The following is a 27,953-nucleotide window of genomic DNA, read 5'->3' on the forward strand; positions in this document are numbered from 1 at the left end:
ACGTAAGTTAAAAAAATTGCATTTTGGCCAATCACAGTAAATTTCTGGCTCACTGTGAGATGCAATGTTCTTTTTTGATCATTGCATCGAATTCTTTTATTTTCGAAATATCTACTAGATTTTCTGTAAATATATCTGTTAAGAAATATTTATAGGGAATTTACATGGATATTTCGAGAAACGCCGCGCAGTTGTCCGTTAGTTAGTGCACGGCGTCGTCGACAGGCGGCGTAACTCTCGGGAATAAGATGCACCCAACGCGCTATATAAAGACCACATGAATTCCCACGGGGAATGTGCGGCCACGTCGCATTCCCCGTCTCCATCTCGGGACCGATTTGCCTTTACGGCAGCATCCCACGCGAAAACCCCCATCGGTCCCTAACTTAACCTAACCTAACCTAACTTAACTTTTTTTTTTGCGAGGGTAGGGGGAAATGCATTTACGCACGCCCGTCCGGAATCCGTCCGGACGGGCAGTGTGGGACTCCCGGGAGCCCGTCGTCCCGAGATCGGAACCAAGTTCCCCATCCGATAATGGGAAACGTGGACCCAACCAAGGGATGGATGCCCCCGGACTACCCACTAAAACCCCCTTCCTATGTGCCCTACTTCCACCCAAGCATGGGTGGGGGATCGGAAACGTCGGCTAGACATAGCTACAGTCCCCCGTCCATTAGGGGTGCGACTCCAGCAACGTAATCATGGCTCGCACCACATAGCCTTTTCCGGCTTCTCTGAGCCCTCCTTTCCTTGTCTCTGGTCTCCTGGAGCTGGATTTCGTAGCTCCAGATACTAGCTAGAGCGGGGGATGGAGGATTGCTACACCCTCGGGGGGGGGAGGTTTAAAACCCGCCCCTTCTTGCATGAAACCTAACCTAACCTAACCTAATTAACTTTGATTGCACTTATACGAAGACTCAACGTACACTGAAGATACAATAACATCGCGTATTAGGTAAAGCTCAACATTTGTTTACATTGTTCCACTCTCGATATGTTTTTTTATCAGTCCACTCAATTTTGTTTAAAGTTCAAATGCTACCTATATGAATAAATGTATACACAGAAACACTGTTTTTATAATTATATACAATTATACATTAAATACACGTTTTTTATGCCTACAAAAATATTTTACATTCAAAATTTAAAATTTATTTAAAACATCGTAACAAAACAAAGGCTTTAAAAATTTATGTAGTGTTCATTTAATTTTGTACACGACTGTATTTTTTATGCCATATACTTGCCAAATATGCAAAAAACAAAAATCGATTTTTTTTTACTCCTTTGATTACTCTAGAAGCCCCCTTTAAAATTAATTATATAATTATAATGTACAAATTGTTTTTAAAGTTTCTCTGTTGTGTGTGTGGTGTGTGTGTGTGTGTGTGTGTGTGTGTGTGCGTGTGTGTGTGTGTGTGTGCTGAGAAATTCTAAGAAGTTATATAAAGAATTCTGAGAAAAATAGTATCAAAGTATTTCTTTATAATACCACCTTTATATGTATAATATATAAGTGAATTTTAATGGAAGTACCAATTTTTTACCATGGGAGATAAATTTTTGGCTGCAACTTTAATACACACATATATGTACAGTATACATACATTTTTCGTACATATTATGTATCGGTATGCAGTCGATAATTTATCTCCCATAATGTAAGCCATACATTAACTTTTGTAGAAACTTTTGTAAAATTTGATATATTGTAAAAATTTTTTATTCAGTAATTTTAAAGAAGGAATTTTAAGGAAAATCTGAAAAAATTTAAGATAATTTTTCCAGAAATCTTAATAAATTTCGAATATAAAAATTCTGAAAAATATGAGAAAAATTTTCGTCAAAATATTGAAAAAATTTTTTAATTTAACAAGCAATATTTTATATTCTTTCAACTATAGGTATTACCGGTATCTCTCGCACAGATCTTTCAGTTACACTTTAACTTGAGATTCCCTACGGTAGCATCATTCGACAAAGTACAATCTCTTCTGGCTGTTTGCTTGGCAGCTTTATATCCGCTGACCTTATCTGAAATTTTCTATTCCATCAATTCACTAAATATAGATCATTTTATTACGTGGGATGATTTTTTACAGAGATTTAAGGCAAGTATGTCAAAAAACATTTATTATTAATACAATATGTTAGTAATATAATACAATTAATACAATCAAGCTAATGAATTATTTTTAAACAGAGATATATCATGTAATTTTTTCAGTCTTTTTCAGTCTTTTTTTCTTTCTTTTTTTGCTAACGGGAAAATAATATAAGTCGCAGTAACTTAATAATAAAAATATGCACCAGTTAAACATTGATAGCAATTGAAACAGATAAAAAAATAATTATTTTATTACAAAAACTGTCATGAAAATATCCTCATATATTAACTTGTATGATTACTTATTGAATAGGTAATCTGATAATTACATTAGACTACATAGTGCTACATAAATGTTATACAATTTCGTAATCTGTATTCACCAATTTAACATGGTATCTGTTTTTCATTTCAGATGCTCTCTGGCTTTCTTGTGAAACGCTTAGACAATACATACATGTTCTTCCATCCATCATTTAGAGAATGGTTGATAAGAAGAGATGAGGGAGAATCAACAAAGTTCCTATGTGACTATAGACGTGGTCATGCAGCGATAGCATTTAGACTGTCTCGTCTTGAAGCATCATTGGACGGTGATAAAGCTTTAGAATTAGGTCACCATGTGTTGAAGGCACACGTTTACAGAGGCGTAGCACCATGCTGGCCTTCACGTGATTTACAAGTATATTACATATTTATAATCAAGACAAGATAGTAATCAACTGCACACTGGTGAAAATTTTTCATAATATTATTAAAAATTTTTCACGTTTTAATTTTATATCGACTTTTGAAAAAATACTTGAAATTTTTTAGAAATCTACAATTTTTATTTTTTTTCGGAATTTATAAAATAAGAAATCTTAGAATTTACTAGAATTCTCACATATTTATAAACTTGTAGAAAAAGTTTGTATAAATTTTTAAATATCCTTTATATTAAAATATGAAACAAAATATTGTACATTTTATAAGATTTCTTCAAAAATTGTAAATTGAAACGTTCTTACAATGTATCAGACTTCATGTATACAAGATGATTTAATAATATGTGAGTAAACCATAAACGTATTGATAAATACATAGTACAATTTATAAAAGAAGGCAAACTTTTATTTGACTACTATGATTGGGTGTAATATATTTCTTTCTTCAAATATTTCTTAGTCGCCAAATGATTAACCAATTAATAGTAATAAATTGATAAATTTATTTATAAATCAATCAAATATGTCAATAAATCATGAGAACGTATTAATAAATGACTTAATTTATGTCAAAAAATTCTGGCGTATAATAATATGCAATGAGGATTTGTAATATATGCCATATGATCTTATTACATTACCTACGCTCATGAACTTGTTCATTCATTATGCAATAGTAATATAAAAACATTTAATATACATATTCTACTAAGAACATATGTATGGCCACACATTGTATGTAGCAAGCAGCTAATCGCAGTGAGTATCCTACGTAATCATCCATGTGTGACGATGAATTGTATGCCTCTGTCTTCTGTATATGTCCCATTAGTCACAAACTTTTTTTTTATAATTTAAAAATTAAACTTTGGAAAATTTTGAAAGAAAGAATCGTCTTAAAATTTAGTAAAAAATACGTCATTTTAAATATTAGATTATTTCGGATTATTTTATCATATCATATTTTTTATAATTGCTTTGAAAAACAAGCAATTATAAAATATATCCTTTCTCTATTTTAATAGGGAAGTTCAAACGAACAATCACTGATAGATAGCTGTAGCAGATTTCTGTTTTTTCTAATTAAAAACCGCACAAGATAACAAAAACACAAAAGACAAAAGATTAACCATTCTCTATTACGTGTTTTAACGAAAAGATTACAAAGTGATTTATTGAAGATAAATTTCCAAAATTAGTCCTTGAAATAAAAGTAAATAAAATGTTTAACCAGTACTATAATAGCACGTATTAGCATGCCATGTGTTTAATATTTTATTTTAACCCTCCGTGATCTTCGGATTTGTAATAAGTTGGTCATATGGAATATCACACTTCACTGACATTTTTGAGGTTTCATTATAATTACTTTGCATTTTTTAACTTTTTTTAAAGGTAAAATATTTTTTTAAGGTAAAATATTTTTTTAAAGGTTTAAATAAATATTACATAAATATTAAATAAATGTTATGTAAATATAATTTTAAACGTTTTATTAAAATGTTAAATTAATATTAAATTAATGTTAATTAAATATTATATAAATATTTGCCCTAAATCATTATTTTAAATAATTAATTATTAAAATATAAATATTAAATTAATATTAAATTAATATTTGTTTTTATATTATTTTAAATATTCTTTTAAATTTAAAATAAATTTTAAATAAACATTAAATAAATGTTACATAAATAATTTTCTTAAACTATTATTTTTAATAAAAAATTAATAATTTTTAAATATTAAATAAACGTTAAATAAACGTTTTATAAATATTTTTTTAATCATTACTTAAAATAAATAATTAATATAAAATAAATGTTTAACAAATATTAAATAAATATTATTTGTACAATAAACCCTAATAATGTAAAACTAATAAAAAATAAATATTAAAAAAACATTTATAAAACATTACTTGTTGATTGGGATAGTTTAAATTATGCGAAAACTGTCGAGAATTGTCAAAAAGGTGATAGGAACTGTCAGCATACCGTCTCGTAGATGGTGCGCTAGGATTGGGTTAAATAACTAATTAAAATTAACTAATTGATGGAATTCTTTACCAAATGCGTTGAAATAGTCAGAAACTATAGAACTTTTTGAGAACTATAAAAAATATAATAAAAGTTTATTTTTCTTGAAACTTGAAGTGCCACAGGAGATTAGCACATCAGATTTTTAAATTATTTTTTAAAATTAATTCGGTTGAGTTGATACAAACTATTGATATAAACTATCAAGAACTATAAAACTATTGCAAAACAAGTTATAATTTCTAAGGAATAATTGATTTTTACAATTCGGTGCGCTATGTGAACTTTTAGTACACCATATTTATAAATTTAATTTTTTTATATTTAATTAACGGAACTCTTAAAAATTCTTACAGAGAACTCTAGAACTATTCGAAAGAATACTAGAACTCTAAGGAAACTTTTGGATTTTTAAATATGGTATGCCAAGTTCACGTGAGTCCAAAATAGTGCACCATGGCGCAATAATGTCACCAGAGCGTTTTTTATTTTTGTTTACTATGTGATTGCATCACTTAAAAAAACTGTGCAAAAATATATGTTATAGAGGATATTCTAGGAAATATCCTCTGTTTTTTATTTACATTAACAATATTTAATATTTATATTAAATATGGTTGGTGTAAATTAGAAACATAACCTTCAAAAAATTCTTTAAGATTTAAATAAAATTTTTTAATCTCCATATTTTGTCAAATTTTTTTTTATATTTTTGGAAAACTGTCTCATTGATATTCATAACACTTTTTTTTATCAAAATTGGTCAAGCTGTTTTCAAAAAAATTATCTTTTATTTTTCTTTCCCCCTTTATATCTCCTAAAGCAAAAAAGATATCAAGTTATTATTAATTAAAGAAATTTTATTATCATTTACATCACATTAATGTAACTTATGGCATGAATTTGAATCAGATGTCTATAGAGATTTTACATGCTTATTTTGGGCTTATACATGCTGGACCCTTTGCAAATTACAACATGAAAGTCTAAAAATTCATAAGTATACTGTTTCAAAAGTCATAAATCTCTTTTTACTAAAAAAAAAGTTTATAAGTAAATCTTACAAAAAACGTATTTGCGGATTGGGATGCTCTGTACCCAATTTCTGTTTCAGTGGCTGGCGGACGCAGATTGACGCCTCGCTATGGCATTAAAATGCTTGAGCGTATAGTTAGAAGTCTTGACTATCGACTTGACCTGTGGTGCTTCATCAGCTTTAGTTTGAATGTTTTAGAGCGCGTAAATTAGAATCGAAAATTGCTTGGGGTGTTTTACATCCTATGTGACCATGCAGGTGGGAGCGTCCCAGATGCGCACAGTAATAAACGGATACAGCAGGCTGAGTGGAACGGACACAGTAACAAACGGACACAGACCAAACGGACACAGTAATAAACGGACACAGTAACAAACGGACACAGTAACAAACGGACACAGATCAAATGCGCACAGAGCGAAACGGACACAGTAACAAACGGACACAGACCAAATGCGCACAGAGCGAAACGGACACAGTGCAAAACGGACACAGTGCAAAACGGACACAGACCAAATGCGCACGGACCAAATGCACACGGACCAAATGCGCACACTGCACATGCGCACACTGCACGTGCGCACGGACCAAATACAATCCATGTACATTGCAAGCAGAGTAAAGTCCACCTAGGTTAGCGACTCGGACGGGGTGAATGCGGGAGGGGGGCCGAAGGCCCCCCTTGCCCCCCCCCCCCGTGTGTGTGTGTGTGTGCGTGCGTGCAAAGCATTCACTGCATCACATGGATTTGCGACTTTCCGTGTATGCATTTGGTCCGTGCGCATGTGCAGTGTGCGCATTTGGTCTGTGTCCGTTTCGCTCTGTGCGCATTTGGTCTGTGTCCGTTTGTTACTGTGTCCGTTTTGCACTGTGTCCGTTTATTACTGTGTCCGTTTGGTCTGTGTCCGTTTGTTACTGTGTCCATTTCACTCAGCTTGCTGTGTCCGTTTATTACTGTGCGCATCTGGGACTCACTCATGCAGGTTAAATATCCTTATTTGAATATTTCAGATATTATATTAATCTGAAATATCTAAAAATAATTTATATTAATTATTTTTTCCTTTAGTATTCATGAAAAATTGTTGTAATACATACAAAACAAATCTGAAAAATTGTTTAACTAAGTTATAAAGTTATATAAAAAATCTAAAAAATTATACGAAAAGTTTAAAGAAAAATTTTCACCAGAGAGAGAGTAATGTAAAAGCATAATTTAATTAAGCTTTAATCTTCCTTAGGCGATTTGGGTGACTTTATCGACCCAATGCCTCTCCTCGGCATTGTGTACACTTCGAAATATTTACAGTCCAAATGTGAAAGTATCGCGGTTGCTCCTATTGGCAGGTGCATCACCGAATCACATTACTGAGTATTTGGGTAGCGCACCGGCTTTATGCATGTACGCACATGAAGGTTCTGTCGAGATGGTGTCTCTTCTTCTTGAATTTGGCGCCAATGTCGGACTGACCAATAGCCAAGGTTGTACCGCGCTATCGCTGGCGGCTGCCCGAGGACATTGTGACGTTGTCAGGAGGTACAATCTCTCCCCTCGCTTACTCTCTTTATTTAAGCAATATACTTGGTTCATTGTTGTGTTTATTTAACAGATTAGTTGCCGCTGGAGCCTCACTAGGACATGTAGATATGGCCGATCAATGTTCTTTGGTGCACGCGGCAAAAAACGGAAGATTATCCGTGGTTGGATATCTTCTTGCTTGCGATTGGGTCGTATCATCCAGCGAAAATAAGTCTGAAAACGATGCTTTGGAAATAGATAGAGAAGAAGCCACTCAACAAGCCGTAGTCGCGGCTGCGTCACAGAGCCACGAAGCTATTGTAGAGTACCTTTTGGACATGGCAGAAGTTATTGTAGATCGTCCTGATACATTAATAGGCGAGACCGCTCTAACAATCTCCGCTGCCAATGGGTCGACAGCAACAGTTTCTGCACTTTTAGCTCGAGGTGCTAATCCTACAGCTGTGAACATGAAAGGTCTTTCTCCCCTCATGCTTGCCGCCAAAGAGGGACATTGGGGTACTGCTGAACGACTTTTGCAAGGTTTGTTTCTTTTTTTAAATATAACTTGAATTTCCAATAAAAAATTTAATATTAAAAGAATGTTGAAACGACATCTCAGCGTCAAAATTGAATCGATAACGTTGATAAAAAACTCGATGTTTATTTAAATTTTGACTTTTCGAGCAGCCTTAAATAAACTGACACGAATAATAGATAACTATTCTTATCACTGTTTTGCTCAATTTTATAATTGTAACTTTATGCACATCCATTTATATGTATATTCAATTTAAGATAAAAGTAATATCAATGATACCTTTGATTTAATATTGAAATAATTAATCGATTTCATATCAATTTGACCTCGATTTGGCGAGTCATTTTGACATGTCGACCATCATTTCTTAATAGTATAGTTCTCATAAGAGTTAAAACAAAAAAAAATAAAATAAAATAAAATAAAAGAACTGTAGATTGCATGTAAGTATCGGAGTCGCTCATAACAAAGAATGAGTTTGACAATGAACTAACAGTGAATTTTACGACATTATACTACGCTACAGATAATCGAAAATTCCTCTATAAAAAGAGGATGATGATTCAGAAGCCTTAACTCATTAACTGTGTATGACGACTATAGCCGCAACGTAGAAAAAACAAAGTAAAACATTTTGAATTTGCATAAAACTTGTTACTCGAGGGTTTCTGGGGTCGCTGATTACGAATCCGAAGTCAGATGTACAAAATTAAAAATGGCAGATCCAATATGGCGAATCAAAATTACAAAAAATGGTATGATTTTTATTATATTTGGTATCCTTATGTTTTTTGGGTCTTTGAATCCGAATATGAAATCAAAATTAAAAAATGGCGGGTGCAATATGGCGCTTCAAAATACTAATTCCGTCTATTTTTTGTAACTTTGATCCGCCATATTGGACCCGTCATTTGGAATTTTGTAAATCTGACATCATATTCGGATTTAGAGACCCAAAAAACATAAGGGTACCAAGTTTCATAATAATCCGATGAACTTTCTTTACAACATACTTTTGGTCTAAATAGTAAAATTCTCTTACACAGCCAATGGGTTAAGGAGATCGGAAGAGTGTTTCAGAAAAAGGGTGACATATTAAAACAGATGCTAGAGGGTGAAAGTTCTACAATTCAGAAAGGCAAAACTTGGGGAAATACATTGTACCTGAGATAATGTAAACAAGCTGTATAATCAACTATAGCAAAATTCAAATAAAAAATAACGCATATATTATACATTAACCCATGCTTAACACCACAGTGATAACATTAAACTAACCACGAGATTTATAGAATGGGTGAAAAAAAGTTTTCCGTGTTTTTTTTTGGGCAAAATTTAATTGTTTGAACAATTTTAGACTTAAATATTTCACGGCTATTGACTTTGCTTCCAAAAGAAAAGGCTTCTGGATACATGCCACGTCTTGGTACAGCGTTGCACCGACGTTTCGGAAACGTTGCAATTTACATCAGAGTTACGAGCTCTGACACTGAGCTCTCTTGGATTGTGACCGTCCTTATATACCCCTTGTCCTGGTGGTAGAAATGGGGGTGAGGAGAGGGAACAGAATTATTGGTCCAATAGTAGCCCAGTTCATTGGCCTACCATTGGTCAACTGTTGGCTAAACTTAATACAATATTGGCTATTTGCTAATTAATATGTGCTGCTCGGAAATGTTTTAATTGATCAATTTTTGAATAATTGTTTAAACAAATTGTTTGACAGAAATTTATTATAAAGATAAGATGAATCATCTATCTGATTGTCACCATGGAAGTAAATATCCCATAGAGCTGTGGAAGTTTAGTGGATCTCTAATGGACGTCTATCTAACTTCCATCATGGAAGTAAAGGAGCATCCCAGATGCGCACAGTAACAAACGGACACCACCAATCAGATTGCTGGGTTGGTTAGTGTTAGAATAAATTTATAGAATTTGATTCGTGGTGTCCGTTTGTTACTGTGCGCATCTAGGACTCACTCGAAGTAAACATCCAATGGAGCCATGGAAGTTTACTGGATCTGTAATGAACATCCATCTGATTTCTATCATGGAAGTAAACATCCAATGAAGCCATGGAAGTTTACTGGATCTCTGATGGACGTTCATTTGACTTCCACCATGGAAGTAAACATCCAATGGAGTTATGGATCTCCAACGGACATCCATTTGACTTCCACCATGTACATAGACGTCCCATAGATCTATGAAGGTTTTGTCCATTAGACGTCCACTGGATGCCAATTTCTATGTGGATATTGATTCTAGTTCATCTATTCAATGCAACACATTTGGGAATGAATGGAGTATATTTTTAACTCGATAACACGTTTGAGGTTAAAAAATATAGGTATACCGTTCTAGGGTTAAGTACCACGTATTTCCTTAAGTTTTTAATAGTTTAGATTATCATATTTGAACTCAACACCCTTACAACTGTGAAGAAAAATCTCAAAGTTTCCTCCGGTCGGCAAAAAATTTCATTTTTTCCGATCCCCTTCTTTAATTAATATAAATAGTGAAGCGCGTCGAAACAAAGTAATAACAGGGAGATTGATTGATTGATGTTTATTACCTTTCTCGGGTGGCACTCAATTGGACATGGTTCAAATGGACACGGTGCATTTGCACACGGTTCAAAAAAACACGGTGCATTTGCACACGGTGCTTTTGGACACGATATTTTGCGCACCGTTCATTTGCACACCGTTCAGTTACACATCGTTTATTTGCACACCGTTCATTTACACCCCGTTCATTTGCACACCGTTCACTTGGACACAGTGAGAAATAACTATGCCGAGGGCACTTTACCGACTTTGCAGCAAACTTTGCGCAAAGTTTGCGTCATTTTACTAGTTGAGAAGTTAGTCTTAAGTTATTCAATGTATTTTGAAATAGCTGAGAAAACGGGAGCGGTGCATTTGCACACTATTCAAAAGTTCACGCTTCAAAACAGCACCGTTCATTTGAACACCGTTCAGTCACAAGAAAAGAAATGGACACAGCAAAGCTTTGCAGCAAAATTGCGACAAGATGTGTTTGTAAAAAAGCTTAGCTTTTGCTGGCAAGGATTGTCGTCAATAGTATGACACATATTTTATGAAAATAACAGGGTAGCATAGTAAAGCATAGTAAAGCATTACTTACTAATAAAGCGTAGAAAATTTGTAGCATCAATCTCCCCGTTATTACTTTGTTTTGGCACGCTTTAATATAAAATTTTAATATCAAAAAATTAAGAAATAAACTTGAATACTTAGAATTACAAGTGTGAAGAACAAAATAAACTTTCTCTGATATTGATTATACTACTATTATAAACTTTATATAATTGCACTTGCACTCCTGGAAATTTAACTTTTATTAAAATAAAAATGTATAATGATTTTAATTAATAAAATAAAGAATTTTAAAATTTTATTAAAAATTAAGAATTAAAAAATACTGCAATTTTTAGTCCACTTCGCTCTTCTATGTGACTCATCTTTAAACATAAAATCGTTATCATTTATAGTGCTGGTTGAATTCTCACTATTCTCATCATAAGAGACAGAGAGTTTACGGGTAATTGGTTTCGTTGTTCTCTCTCTCGTTGTTCTCAAGAAATATCGCACTGCGACAAGCTTCATTACTCTGTTGTGCTTCAGTCTATTTCTTTTCAAAGAATGGATGCTTCCATGTTCTGATCAATTTCTTTCGCAGGCACAGGAAGTCGGAGCTGTAGTAATGTTGATGCAATAGGAGAAATTATTTCAGAACCACATAGACCTTTCCACTAAGAGGATGATTTATCATTATTTGCAGCACGCCACAGAACGTTATAGGAGAAAAAACCAGTACGTTTTCGGAAATCTCCTAGATTGTCTAAGACTTCTGCATTGTTATTTTTAATTTTTAAATGACTTGCCAATTTTTCAATCATTTCATAAGAATAAATTAATTGAGTGTTGGTGAGGTGCTTTCCCTGATATTTTGGACCTAACAGATACGTCACAAAATGTATAGGTTTCAAACATGTCTCACATCTGTTGTCAATTGCTTTCTTGATGGTTTGCCAGTCTATCAAACTAATCAGTTCGTCATTTCTTTCAATAAAATTATCAATTATTTTGTTTAAATTATAGAATATTGCAACTGCATCAGAAAGCGTAGCACTATATCTCTCCAACTGAGCAATACCTCTTGCAATAGGTCTTAGTATTTTTAATACAGTTTGAATTCTTGGCCAGAAAACTTCTTCATCAAAAACTCCATTCCTAATCTTTTTAGCAATATTCAAGTCTTTTTTAATACTGTTGCTTGAAGTGCTTCTTTATTTGCTTCTAAAGACTCTAATAATATAACTACATAACCAAATCTTGTATTAGGAGGCAATTTCAAGGAAAGACTCATTTGACCATATTTTTCATTTTGAATACTTTTAAAAGCAGCTAATTTTACATGCGAGTATTTGATCTCTTTTACTATATTCTTAGCTTGAACGTGAATACTTTGAAAACATTTCACAGTCATTATATCTTTGGTTAAGTTCTGGAGACAATGATCAGCACATCCAACAGGTGATATATGTGGATATTTTTTCTCAATTATTTTCCAAGCCGCTTGCATATTTCTTGAAGAATCTGTTATAAACATCCAAATCTTATCACTTCCTATTTCTAAAATTACAGAATCAAGTTGCGTAGCAACATATTTACCAGTTTCTCTATTGAATTCTCTATCAAAAGATTTCCAAAATACAGGTATGGGAGTACTTAGAAGTATATTCAATATTCCTGCTCCGTTAATATTTGTTCATCCATCTGTCATTATTGCGAGCACCGAAGCTTCTTGAACTTTATTTGCAGCGTTGTCTTTTGCCTTTTCATACTCTGAATCTAAAAGAAGCTCGCTTAGTTTGTATCTTGAAGGTGGAATAAATGCTGGTCGAAAATGCTTGAAGAAATTTAGCCAATGCACATTTTGTATCATATTAAAACTGGATGAGAAAATAGCTCGAGCCAGAAGTTCATCAGCATAATTTTGTTCATCTGCAAGTGGAAATAATAAATTATATAAATAGATTATACAAATAAATAAATAATAAAGCCATTCATAATAAAGCCATTTTTCTTACCAGTTGTCATAGAATCAACGAATGATTTTATTGCACTTGAAGATGATGACCTTTCTTTTAGCTTTGCTAAAGATGGAGAACAACTTTCATCAAGATTATTGATGCAATTTATCGTCGAAATTTGTTCACTATTCGTATTGACAGCATTTACTATTGTCTCTTCAGCTCTCTCATTTAAGGAAGAACATTGTATTTTACTTTTATTACATTCTTTAAGATGTTTTCCTAATCTCGTAATATTTGCATTCTTATAATGTTTCAGACATTTTCGACAAGTAGCTGTCGTTACCTCTTCTCTTTTCTCAAGAACAAAATGTTTCCAAACATTAAACCTCTTCTCTCTACCCATCTAAAAATAAAATATATCACGGATTTGGAGGTTATATTTTACAGTTACGTTTAGCTTCATTCCACTACAGTTCAAGTAACTGTATATTCAAAACGAGAAATTGTATTAAATATGAATGTACAGAAAATAATATTATTAGGTTTCAACATTACGTACTTTTAAGTAGATTATGTAGAAGACAGCAAACCGGTACAGCTTCAGTGGCTTCAGTGCACTTTACTTCAATAATAATAAGGTGTTTAGTTTACAGATACAATGTTACCAACTGATGAAAATATAAAAAAATTTGTAAACATTAAAAAAATGTCGTTTTATCTTATTCATTAGTACGAAAAACAGCTTATTTGTGCAAAAAAGTATTAAAAACAAATTTTACCAAAATTACGAATAAATTCCCATATTACCGTTATTTTACCGTGAGTAATTGTCAGATTAAATTTGACGATAATTTTGCAATTTTTAACTGCGTGCGTTTGCACTTGTCAACTTGCTCGCATATGTGTGTGCGTGTGTGTGTGTGAAGGGAGGGTGTTAATTAATATTACAACGTTATTATTCATTAATAAGTATTAGATCGTTTGGATTTTGCTTATCTCTGCTGTAACACAACCCCCCTCCCCCCCCCACACACACACACACGATCAGATTTCTGCCACGTTCATGCCGTTGATTCTGAGTAACGCCAAAAGCAGGATATACACACACGTGCGCGCCATACACACACACACACACACACACACACACACACACACACACACAGAGAGAGAGAGAGAGAGAGAGTGTCACGAACACTTATATTTGCAGTCATTATATATGCAGATATATTTGTTGTAATCGCGCTCGCGAGCGACGGGTAACTTCGCCTCCGTCCCTGGTCGCGGTCCTGAGCCACCCGGGTGTCGGGGCGACTGATCCTCGTAATTTTTCTCACTATACTGTGTAATTAGCCGCCAGGTACGTTGAGCGTACCAATCTTTCGTAAACCACGGAAGATTACGCTCAAATTAATCAGGTCGCGGAAAAGAACAGGCCTCGTAGGCGACTTATCGGAGCCGCCAACCCGGGCGTTGGCGGCTCCGATAACCAGCTACTCAGCCCTAAATGGTAGAGGGGGAGGTTCGGCGCGGGCGGATGGAATCGGGAAGGCGAGAGAACCACCAAGACAACGTAAATTTAATCAAGAAATTAACAAATATATTTAACAATGAACGATAGCTTTGTAAGGCTCTGTCGAGTGACGGCTATTACTCGCGTGTGGTACAGGCTGATGATCGCCCGAAAATATATTTCACGAATACGGGAGGAGTATTAAAATACTTATTGTACAAACGCGGGAATTCTCCGGCTTGTCTCTGCTTTCGATGAGGACGACGGTCTCGTCAAGGGTGATCGGGACGAACAGTATAGAAGAGTCCGCGCGGCACGCGGCAAACTCGTGCTCTTTTGTACTCCATATTCTCTATAAAATCCCATGAACCATATGCGCGGTAATTATTATTAGCTCGCCAACGGCAAAAAACAAAGACATTTACTTCGACAAGAACGCAAGTACGGGAAGATTCGCGACACAAAAATACTCCAAGTTTTACATAATTACAAAGGCGCTACAATTCATAATATAATCAACGACGATGACTCGGCTGCGGATCGGGACACACACGCAACGCAATTTCACGGAAAGAATGACACGGAGCGAACTCACGCAGGCGGGCGCGATCGGGTGAGGCAACGATACTCTAATAAACGTGAGCTTATGACTCTACTGGAATGCTGAAAAGATACCGCGACAAACTCGTAATTTTCCCGCAGCTCGCCCGACCATGAAATTGGTGGCTTCACAAATTCGAAGTGACGCTGTCTTACCAAATCGCTCCTGCGTCTTCTTACATTCTTGGATTGCTCGGGATTCGGATCGCTCACACACACACGACAACGTCCGCAGCTCGAGTGCGGGATCCTGGATCCTGCGGGGGCCGCTCGGCGCGCCCCACCTTACCTCTGATAAGCCGGACCCTTATTGGCCGCGATTTTCCAAAATCGACTTGCGCGCGACGCGCAGCGTGCACGCCGTCGCTTGCTGATTCAAGCGCGGTGATCGATATTGTTGGATCCCGTGCACGGGAATTTTTGGCGCTTTCCTCTGCGGCGGTTTCCTTTCTCCTTGCCGGCCGCATCCTCCGCCACCGGGACGTTATCTCCTTCTCGACGAGAGCGTTTACTGATTGCAAGCTGTCGCGATCTCCGCCGGAACTTGTGCGGGATCGGATTTGAAGTCGCCCCAGCGGGACACCGGCCTCGTGCGCCTTCGCTGGATCCTGCAAGCGTGATTCGGCGGCAGTATCAGAATTCTCGTACGATAAAAATTGTAGGCAAGGTAAGGGCGGTATTACCTGCGGACCCCCGCTCGAAAAGAGTCTCCTGCAAATCTTTCGTTGTTAGTTCTCTTTTCAAGAGTATCTTCCATTGAGATACGCCAGATTATACAAAATAGGAGGTCTCCATGGCAACCGATTTCCGCCACACTCGCGAAATAGCGCTCGCAAAAAATCTTAACAGTTAGCGAAAGGACGACACACCAGACGACACACACAGAAAATATAACATAGCACGTTTTCACATCCGCCCCCTAGCAGGAGGACGCAGGACCCGCGTGACGTTAATGCGTAAGGGCCGATAAGGCCCTTGTAACGGACAGCAGCCTGCGGCTGTCACGTCACATTGTATATATACATATGCAAGCAAGTTGACAAGTGCAAACGCACGTAGTAAACCTTAAAATAGCAATTTTCAAACATTTTTATCTCCGAAACTAGACATAGAAAGGTCGCACAAATTGTAATTTTTCATTACGGCTAAAAGTACTACAATATATAAAAAATTCAAGAAAATTGACCGAGCTTTTTTTTCATATAAATTGTGCGAGGTCCTTTATTGTTTTGCTGTGTACAGCAAGATTTTCCCTAGTTTTATAACAAATTTATTATTAAACCGTGCACAACAAAATTTGGCACTATTGATGTAAAGTTTGTATTAAATGAATAGGATCATTTGTGATTTCTGTTGGTAATATTTATGTACAAGTCTTTCTCTTTATTTACAATTCTCGTTATTTACAATATTGTGTGATGAAAACTTTTGTCGTAAATTTGCTTGAAACTTTTAGAAAACAAAGCAAAAGACAATTACTTGTTCTAAAATTGTTGTCAAAATTAAACAAAAAACTTGCTGTAAAGCTTTCAGAAAATGTGATTTTATCAAACCTACCCAGTTGGGATTATAATGTAGATGTCGTATAACTGATTCTTTTTGTATACTTATGGCACCGAATAAAAAATAATAATTTAAAAAACATCGAATCGACGAAGGGACGTCTGTTCGACGTATTTGATTCGACATTTTTTTAATTATTATTTCTCTATAAAATATGTCTCATTTATTAATAAAACTCTATATGTTCTACAGCTAAATCTTGGTGTTAATTGCTGAAATTATTAAATTAATATTATAAAAAATTATAATTAGCACCAAGCTCTAGCTATAAACCGTATAAAACCTTCTATTTCTGATGTGTTTAAAACGAGATTGATCGGAGAAGTAATCTATTGAAGTAATTTATTGAAAATTGTTTGAAACTTAGTTTTTTGGTTGTTTCCAGTGTTAAAAATTGCTTCTAAATGGGCTAATTTTGAAAATTTTTCACAATTGATCCCGTATTGAAATTGATATCGTAATCATCAGATTTAAAAGTTAACGATTCTCGTGATCTTGACAAATATTTAGGACAAAATATAATATAATGTACAAAGCGTTTATTTGGATGATCTGTGCGATGAATAGTCAGTCAAATCTCCATCGCCAAACTGTTAACATCAAATACACATAATTTATATACATATTGTTATACTCCTCGTTGTGAGTACGTTAAGGATCGCTGCCAGAAATCTCGCGAAGAGGGTTTTAGTCACTACACACCACTCTTTGTGTTGAGCACTTTTATTATAAAGACTGTTTACAGTGTGCAGTTAGATCGCGACCCCGCAAGGCAGAGTGTCGCGTCTATGAGTGCATTGTCCACGATCCCGCAAAGCAGAGTGTCGTGGTTGTGTATAATACAATGTTTTTGTGTCGGCGATACACGACCCCGCAAAACAGAATGTCGTGTGTTATCTCGGATTGTCGACTTCTGATTGACCCGTCCCTCACTTTTTTTTGACAATTTATATATCTGTAAATTCGGTAGTCGGATCGAGAGAAGAGGAGGATTGCGTGAGGGCGTAAATCGGTCGGTATTCCAAAATCTTGCTTAGACAGCAAGTGCTGTCTAAGGAGCATTGCGCTAATTGTCGAGCGGATTGCGCGGAACCTCGCGCAATGCGCTTGATGCTGACTGCTGCAGCTGACTGACTTACGTCATCGGTGCTACTGACACTTTTCTTACCGGTATGAGTGTGTCTCTCATAACAATATAAAGTTTTTCAAGTTAATTTGTCGTGAAATTTTCACTAGTAATTTCTAATCTTCTCCCATCTTTAATTCCCAATTGGATTTCAATTATCACATTTCAATATCATTTCGAGTACTTATTTTTTATTGAGTTGTCCTCAATTATCTAGTGATATCAGATCCGAATCTTTTTATAACATATATTTATACATACATTTAAAGTATGCTTATTGCAAGTGGAGGGGATAGCGAGTAGCATTCCACTCTTGACCCTGCCGCAGGCCAAAGAATAAAGCGAGTGTTGCTCGCCATCCCTTTCACTTACAAGCACAGAATTGCCAATGTGGCTCTTTCTGAAATGCTAAGTTGGCATGTAAAATTTTCACTTTAGCACTTGATGCTAAATTGTGGCGCATTAAGAAAATATATAGTGGCAAGTGGTGCTTAAGTTAATATTATACGGATTCGAGTAGCTGGTTGAATTAGTTTTCGATTAGTTGGATAAAGAATTTTTAGAATTCTTGAAAAAAAAGATAGGCACTTTAATGAAGTTCTATCTTTCCAATCAAAGCATCTAACAAAAACTGCGTTTTGAAATTCACTGCTAGTATTCAAAATTTATAGTATGCATGAGCTAGAGATATCTAGTACTGGCAGTGAATTTCAAAACGCAATTAAACTCCACACATGAAATAGTATTTTTAGCCGTCTTGTATCTTGAGTAAGGGTACTTCCTCACGCTGCAAAAAAACAAAAACGAAAAAAAAAACAGAATCAATCACAGTTTCGTTATTGCGGAAGCGAATTTCTTCATACGTAATGAAAACTGGTTCCGCTTTTAAACTCATTTGCCAATGCTTCAACTTACTTTTATTGATAAAAATGAGTTGAGAATATAGGCCCAAGTGTAAAAAATGGTTTCAAACTTTGATGCTTAGTAACGCACTGTATCTTTAAAAATTGATGCATAGTGACGCTTTTGAGCTTCAGAATTGCATTGATACATTTAAAACTTGACAACTCTGAACAAACATGCTCCAAAACATTTGAATCTGATATTGTTGAAATTATCATGTATTTGATTGTTATTTGCAGGAGATTTATCTATCAGTACAGATACTGTGTCAGATGAAACAATGTCGCTTCTAGAACAACGTGATCTCGTTGGGCGTACTGCTTTAATGTTTGCCGCATCTGAAGGTCACACTAATCTACTTGAGTTATTTCTGGATAAAGGATCAATTTTAGAAACAAAGGACAAAGAAGGTCTGACCGCTCTCAGTTGGGCTTGTATCAGAGGAAGCATAACCGCCGTACAAATGTTGCTTGATCGCGGTTCTGATGTCAATACAAATGATAATTCTGGCAGAACTCCTTTGGATTTGGCTGCATTTCAGGTAAATTTTTCTCTGGTATATATATAATAACTCACGTCGTGCCCGCATTTGCCGCCTACACAGCAGCGGTTAATTTGCAGAAAAAATTTTCCCTCAAAAATTTCAAAATTATTTTAACTTTTTGTATTTTATGAACAACTCCAAAAATTCAGCAATATGTAACATGAAATGCTATAACAGAAATGTTTCTAAAATTTTACATTCAATAAATTTGAAAACATCGAGTGTTTGCAAAAAGTCTTCGTGAACTAATGTTTGTACTTTGCAAACGATATACAGGATTGCTTCCATCAAATAGACTTGGCGAATTTTTTTTCTTGTAAGTAGAAATAATACAGGTTAAAATAAAAAGCGTAATATTATGAACTTTTTCATTGTTTTTAATGAAACAATTTTTAACATTAGGTTTACGGAGCTTTCTCATATACCTATCTTTACAGACACGCGTTAAATTAAAGAGTATCCGTAAAAATAGGTGTACCATATAGATAAAGATTGAGAGGCTTTAAAGAAAATAATTTTTGATATATATTTGTTTCGTTAAATAAATAAAAGTCAGCATAAGTGATAGGAAAGAAATGTGAACTTCTTGTGAAATTCAAAATGCATTAAAATGACGCGTCTTATAAGCCTAGCGTTAAGAGTGAATACTAAGATTAGGTTTCAAGGTGAATATAAATGAAGTGCATTTTGACTTTTGACATTACAATTCTGAATCCGTAATACGATTTTTTATTCAATCACAATTGGCAATTTCTTATAAGTTTAAAGGGATGCTAAAGCAAGGAGTAAACTTTAACAGGATCCCAACATCGTCATAATAAAATTAAAAATGTCGATAACCGATCCCGTCGGTGAATTATCAATATTTTTAATTTTGTACCCCCATTACTATCAGCTCAGAACGTACATGTATTGGAAATACATGTACACATGCATACTAATGTAGTAGTGATTTTACCCGTTACGTCCAAATAGACGAATCAGGTATTAATTTTACCAATACCGTTTAAATAAACGCATTTTATTTTAATAATTTTACTTGTACCGTTCAAATAGACGCTTCAAGAATTATTAATTTTAACAGTTGCTACGTCCAGCCTTAAGGGATTAATCTTTTTATTTAAACGATTGGGAAGATATTTGAAAGGAGTGAAGGTAAGGCAGGGAAGGATGTAACGAAACGTAGAATTTCCATAGGCACGCAAATTAAGAGAGGATAGATGTCTCGGGTCGAATGCACTTTTTGTGACTGGTAAATGTGTGTCAGCGTGCCGACAGGCCCGTTATAACCCTGTTTTTCAAGTCATGTGCTCATAGATCCAAATTTCGAGTCAGCGAATTGAATCACTTTAACTCGGGACTGAACCAGGTGCAATCTTTGGTCAGGAGGAGAAAGGGTAAATTGTTTAAAAATTTAAATAAATGTTAAGGTTTTGCTTAGAATTAACAAAATATTTATTCTAATAAATATTTTGTTAATTTATTTTTAAAGTGAGAATACAATTTAGATGCTGAAGTTGTGATTTAAAAAGGTTGTAATGACGGTAAAATAATCGGATTTAAAACGCATAATAAATGTGTAAATAATTTTGCAGTTATAGAAGTGTGTGGCCGGAGAAAGGAAAACAAAAAAAAATTTTCCATTTTCCAATTTTAATTCTATAATATAATTATAATGATAACCGAAGAACAAGGGGATAGTTGAGGGGTTAGTAAATCTTGCTCTGGAGAGCTAAATAGGGGAATAACGAAGTGACAGGGCAGGACTTAGGGGAAGGTCGTTTGGATTGGAAGTAGATGAGAGTCGAGGAACGCTAAGTTCTTTACCGGTTGAAATAGTAGAAGAGATTCGAGAAACACTAAGTTCTTCAATGGTTAGGAAGAAGAAGAAGGAGGAACTCGATTAGAATCCTCGGCTGTTGGAAATAAGAGGAAATAATTTAAAAATAAGAACGTTTTTTAAAGAATTAAGAACGGAACGGAATAGATAAGTAAAAAGAAAAATAAGGAAATTGTGATCGTGAGACTTACTCATTACTGGTTCTCGAACAAATATATCTAAATCGAGTAGATTTCTTGACCGGATGGAACGGCACGAAAGTTTATTCACACACTGATTCTACATGATTATATTCTACTATAACTACTGGTATGTACTGATCCTTTTATACTAATGTTACCACTCTGCCATACTTCCAGCTACTCTGGCTCATAGTGATTGCGACTCTTAGTGATCTGACTGACTCTTAGTGATTGCTTACTCTGTCTCTCTGTGTCTGACTCTACTCTTCAGAATTTGGTATTTTTATACATAGGGCCTTACAGAGGGAGGATCGAGATGTAAGCGGTTCAAAGGTTCTAATTGGTAGGACTCTCTACAAGATTATACTGGGGTGGGTGAATCCTAAGTTTCCTCATTGGAGGAATCGTTACTTCTTTTTGACAAATCATACGTTGAGTAATCTGTCGAAAGTCTCTCTATTTCCTCTCAAATTCCTTTAATTTTATTGAAGAAATCCGACCTATCGCGTTGGTCTATCTTCTCTTCAAGTTTAAAAGATAACAAATTTTTTATCGTCCTAAACATGCTACGGTATAGTTTGCAGATGGAGAAAACGGTTATTTATTTTTTACTAATGTTTTGATTTTTTAATGCTTATTTTTTGTGAGGAAACGTGAAACCTTGGTTCGAACGTGAGTTTGTCTTTGTATTTTTACGTTCAGAATTTATTGTTTGTTGACTCGATATTCAAAAGGAGTTGAAATTATCAATTTGATTGTTTTGTCCATCTATGTTTGTCGTAACGTTACTAACAGACTAATCCTAGGCACAGTATATACAGTAGCGCAACTTCTTGTCGGCACGTTTGATGTTAGTATTGGCCAAAATGGAGTGCGCTTGCGCGAAATAAGGCAGTATAATCACGTGACAATCATCACGTGATCTCTGTTCTTCTCTCTTCATCATATAATGCTTTCTCATTTCTTTTCTATTTTAGATCATATTAAAGATAATTTAATTGTAATTGAAATGTAGAATTATTGTTCCCTGGAAATTAAACACTGGCAGCATTAGATTGCCAATTGATTAATTATTTATTTTTAGTATTAAAAGTAGCAACATTACATTTAATACAAAAAATAAGTAATTAATTACTAATTAATTTAATACTGTCAGTGTTAAATTTTTATAATAAGGGTTAACGATACAATGTTAATACGTGCGTAAAAAATTTTTTAACTGAAATATTAAAAAATATTAAATTATATAAATATTTTAATAGTTAATTATTTAATACAATATATATAAATGTGATAGTAATTAAATAAATATAATAATAAAATGAATAAAAACAGCATTAATAAATAGTATATATATATCAGATTTATAATTTTATTTTCTTTATGATTTATTAAAATAATATTGCAATATAAGTGATAAAAACATTTCAAATTGCAGGTTAGATGTATGCATAAAAAGAATTGATACATAAATATAATACAAAATTGATACATAAATATGGTACAAAAATAAAATACAGATAACACACATAATATATACAAATAAATTATTTAAACAATTTAAAATAATGTAACTTTTTAGATTAAATACATATGTATATGTAAATATGTAACATTTTATGATACATATATTCTGCATTAAATATCTACTAGTTTTTTCGCCCGCGTTTCAATAAATTTTTTTCCTAACATCAATTATTTTCGTGTCCGACAATTTATAATGTTTCAACTTTTATACATCTCATATATAATACACTATTTTCCACACCACCTTTGAGGTACAGTGTCAGGCGCGTTTTTTTTTTTTAAGTGGTGTCCCTAGTAGGCCTAATCCACTGTTTTTCAGTTTTACATTTTTTTTAGAGAATGTCCAAACACATTAATAATATGCATTAATAATACTTTTGTAATAAAATAAATATAATAAATAAAATAACTACAAACTATAAGTAAAACTAAATATAATATAACTAAATAAAATTGAATATAATTCGCATTATAATTGTAAAACTAATAATATATAAACAAAATTCTTTTTACTCATCTCTCTCATTCTATCCGTATCTCAGCTACTCGATCCACCTCGATACGAATTAAAAAGAGAGAAAGATAAAAAAGAAGAAACAAAACATATAATAATAATGAATAATAAATATAAATGTATAATATATTCACGTAGTTACATTAAACTTATAAAAACAAAGCTACAAATAGTTATAAAATAAAAAGATATTTATAGATGTTTGATATTTAAAAGTTTTCTATTTTTTTTATGAAGTCCTTTCGTTGTGTTTTCTTTACATGATTTATTATGTTCTGATAATGTGAAATAAATACGCATACGTAAAAATAATTTTATAAGAAATATTGTAGGAAAATCCGGCCATGGCGGTTGAAAAATTATATCTTGAGCAAGCTGAAATAAGTAACCGCCAATATTTTTTTGAAAACAATTTTTTTCAAAATTTTTCACAAACATTTCTTCTAATTTATGTATATAGAAACAGAAATCATAGGTTGCTATATGTAAGTTTCCGAACGAGTTTATTTCGTTGTTTTCATAAGCTCGAAATGAAGAATATAATGTTGTATTATCCAAAGTAGCCTTGTTTTTATTTAAATAAGCTATACATGTATCACATGAATGTATCTCTAAACATCTTTTTATTAAGTACCCACATACATATATAAATGCATTTTCTTCTGGCAGATCCATTGTATAATAATCATGATTTGGGATATCTAAAATTATACGTGATGAAGATGGAACAAATTCAGAAACGGTAGATGAAATAGAACTTGGTGTTCCAATTAGGTTTAACATATCATCTTCATCTGGAGCACAATTTTGCGTATCTGGATGTTTCAGAAAGGTTATACTAAATAATTTTTTAAAAGCTCTTGTAAATTGTATAGGTGTTGGATTTAAAGAATTACCACCTTGTTGTCTTATTAAACCAAAAAAATTTTGGTAGGAATTTGTGCGGGATCGGATTTGAAGTCGCCCCGTCGGGATACCGCCCTCGCGCGCCTGGATCCTGCAAGCGTGATTCGGCAGCAGTATCGGAATTCTCGTACGATAAAAATTGTAGGCAATATAAAGGCGGTATTACCTGCGGTAACGGAGACCCTCACTCAAAAAGGGTTTTCGTTACTCCCTCGATGTCCGCTCACTCTGCGACTTCCGTGAAAGTTCTCCGTCGAGACGAGACGTCCAAAAATTACAAAATAGATCTCGGTGGCCACTGATTCCCGCCGCACTCGCAATGCAGCGCTTGTAAAAATCTTAACAATTAGCAAAGGGACAACACACGAGACGACACACACAGAAAACACGACTTATCACGCTTTCGCATCCGTTCCCGAGCGGGAGGACGCAGGACCCGCGTGACGTTAACGCGTAAGGGCCGATAAGGTCCTTGTGACGGACAGCAGCCTGCGGCTGTCACGTCACAGTTTATCACGCGAACACCGCCGGCTCTTGTGATTACTATGATCAGTGCATGATTATAAAAATAATTATATACAATTTAATTAATTGTAATAGGACATTAATTGTATAATAGAAAAAAATAAAAGATTGACTTCAAGAAAGCTTGAATATTTTTTAAATTGAGGATTAAGATGTTAATTCTTAATTTACATTCAAAATTAAAACAAAAATGAAATAAAATATTAAATAACGTTAAAGATTTTTATTGAGAAAATACGGATTCAATTTTCAATTAAAGATATAGATTAAAATAAAAGAAATAAAATTTTAATGCTTCAATAAATTTTTTCAATGAAAAATTAACTTTTTAATTGGATACTTATATTACACATAACATTCGTGCTAAATGTAGCCGAGTAATTTTCACGTTTATAGAAAAACATATAAAGAAAAAAATGCATTTCCACGTAAAAAAGAATTTTTTTAAATTTCATATAACTTAATTTATAAAATCAGCCCTTTTTATATGATGTGTAAAATCCGATCATCAAACTCCACGTGATGCACATTGGATCACTCTGATGACAGCGGTATGATTGAATTAAACAATAAAATTAATGTGCAATATCATATTGATATCGTTTCATGATATCCAAAGAATACTGTATTTATTTGTTAAAATATCCTAAAATGCAGTGCAAATTTCAAAATGTATAATCAAGGAACATCGTATCAACATGTTTTTTTAATTGCTTAGAAAAGAATAAACCTCAAGAAACTGGATTGATATTAGCAAAATTTTAACAAGAAACTTGTGAAAAATGATAATAAACTTTCGCTTTTTTTAATTAAAAAAAACGTGTTTGGTTTTCATACGATACAAAAAATTCACACTTAACAAATCAAACTTTTACCTAGGGTTTCTCAAAGTAGAGTCTTTGCCCTTTAATTAAAAAAAAAAAAAATACATGTAATTTGGATGATTTTTCGCAAAGTTGCATCACTTTGAAGATTGCCTAAAAATTCGGTCAAAATTTTTGTCTTGTTTTTTTTTTGCGCCAGTGTATAATAGTTTTTTCTTTGGGGCGCACATACACATATTTGGCGCCTTTTTTAACTTTTTTTTTAAATATACATATACATGCATGCTTAACGTACGTATGTATATACATGTATGTCACGACTTTTTCCTCCGCGCGAGGAAAGCCGTGATCAAAAACTACAATATAGGAAGGAAACTGAAGGCTGGAATGGCCCGAGCGCCTAACATTCTGCGCGCGAATTTCGGCCGCGCACAAACGGTCTGGTTGGGCGCTAAATGTACTCGACGGTACGTCAATTCGCAAAAATTCGCCAAGAGCAGCCTCAATTCGCACGTGAAAAACGACCAGCTCCCCTAACAACAGAGGGGCGGGGTCTTGAACAGGAGCGCATATGACACGATAGCACGAAACGCGACCGAAAATCAAATAATTACGACGACGGATAGAATAACAAATAATAAAGCTTATTGCTCGAATAAGAAAGAAAGTAAATACAGAAAGCGAATGGAACACATTAGACGACATTCGCGCGCGCGAACACCGGCTCGACAATTCCGATAGTCCCGTAGCGCGCGAGCACGACTTTCATTACGCATAATACACTGTACCTCGGGCGAGTGAGATGTGGCGATAATCCCGGCAGTGACGGACTGCGAACGCAAAGTCGCAAAAGTGTTGGCCGGATCACGACAACGCGCTCCCCGAGCCGCAACGCTTGCTCTTCCCGATACTGATTGCAACACAAAGGATACTCGCGCTGACGCAATGCTCGCGAACGATATCCGCTGGTAACGCCTTTTCCACGCGACGCAACACGACTCGCACGGGCGAAGGCCTTGCGGCGCACGTGGTCGCAACTTCCGGGGAAACCGCCGACGAGATCCCCTCTCCTTCTTGGCCACGATACCCGATGCGATACAGTCCTTCCCGCTTGAATCCGATCAGGCCAAAATTGCGAGGCCGCTCTGCGGCTGACGCAACACTAACACGAATCTGTCGGATGCAGAACAAAAATGGGGGTGGCTCGCCGGCTAGTGGCTTTAGACAAAGAAACGTCGCGAGTAATGAGCCAGCTGACCGATAGGTCCTGAAGTGGCGCTCTTCCGTCCACTAGGCACTCTCCATGGTTCCCTTTCGATTTTCAGGAGGAGCTCAATCGCCGACAACGCTCATTTCCAACCTCGAGTACCGGAACACGTTCGACCGCAAGTACGCACGCAAAAGCACACGGAAAAAAGTTTGGGAATAAAGAAACACTAACTAGTGTAACAGCTGTATGAAATGAAAAGACGCTGTTGTACTTCCCTTGGCACAGCAGCTTTCTCAGTTTAAGAGCTCTACTGTCTCAATCTCGCATCGCAGCAGTCCCAACCTTAAAGTGCAGTGGTCGCGCCCTCAAGTTCTGGACAACAGTTCTCCTGGCGCTTAGTGCTGTCAATTACTTAAAATCGGCACTACTGTAGTCCTAAATGCGAGGTAGCGCTGCACTATTACCTATAATACAGCAGTGATGGCAAACTTTTTTCCGTGTACGGGAGATCCGCGACCGACACCGCAAACGCCTGCGGCCGCATGATCGTGCGCGCTCTAATTCTTCCGGGGGGCCTTCGGATCCCCCGCGAAGACAGAATTTTTCGACCTCCTCTGGCGTCTCTCGACAGCACTCGTCGTCTTCCGCCTCTCGCGAGAGGGTTCCGTCGTCCGCGGGGCGATCCCGCGACCCTCATGTAGCCGCCTTCAGTGTGCTTGCCGTTCTATTATCAGCCAGGGGCGCCAATTTTCTATTCGCCGGCCTCGGCTTTTCCGGTCACGTTATGTTCGCTTGTACTCTGTCCGTTCGCTTCACCTCTCTAGCGGTCCCCCGCTCCTAGTTGTCGCTAGCCGGGCCGGCGAAATTCCTTCGGCTTGCTCCTCCTTCCGCACACGTCTCTGGCTTGCCTCCGGAACCCCCGCTGATCACGGGTGAGGTGCTCGCCGCGTTACCGGAAAGAAACGAAATACTTCACACTAATTATGTTGTGTTCGTCGCCGGGGGCGTTACTAGGCAGTACGCAGTATACACTCTGGCGTAGGGCGCAAAATTTGAAAGGGCACAAAATTTAGAGGGTACTATGCAGCGATGCCAGTTTAGATGCTCACGCCAGCATGGCTGTACGAACGGTGGAAGTGTCTGTTGTCTCTCTCCT

The 27,953-nt window shown here is 35.2% G+C and overlaps 1 protein-coding gene across 10 annotated transcripts in view; it reads left to right on the plus strand.

Moving 5' to 3' along the window:
* LOC105832507 (protein TANC2) overlaps positions 1-27,953 on the plus strand; it is a 208,645-nt gene that overhangs the window by 151,163 nt on the left and 29,529 nt on the right. For all 10 annotated transcript variants that reach the window (XM_036295464.1, XM_036295457.1, XM_036295463.1 and 7 more), the window contains 5 exons: positions 1,911-2,117; positions 2,529-2,795; positions 7,137-7,432; positions 7,506-7,957; positions 18,965-19,266. In XM_036295464.1, coding sequence (XP_036151357.1) covers positions 1,911-2,117; positions 2,529-2,795; positions 7,137-7,432; positions 7,506-7,957; positions 18,965-19,266 — 1,524 coding nt within the window. The remainder of the gene's footprint in view (positions 1-1,910; positions 2,118-2,528; positions 2,796-7,136; positions 7,433-7,505; positions 7,958-18,964; positions 19,267-27,953) is intronic.

Source organism: Monomorium pharaonis, chromosome 1 (genome assembly GCF_013373865.1).
Source record: "Monomorium pharaonis isolate MP-MQ-018 chromosome 1, ASM1337386v2, whole genome shotgun sequence".
Classification (NCBI taxonomy): Eukaryota; Metazoa; Arthropoda; class Insecta; order Hymenoptera; family Formicidae; genus Monomorium; species Monomorium pharaonis.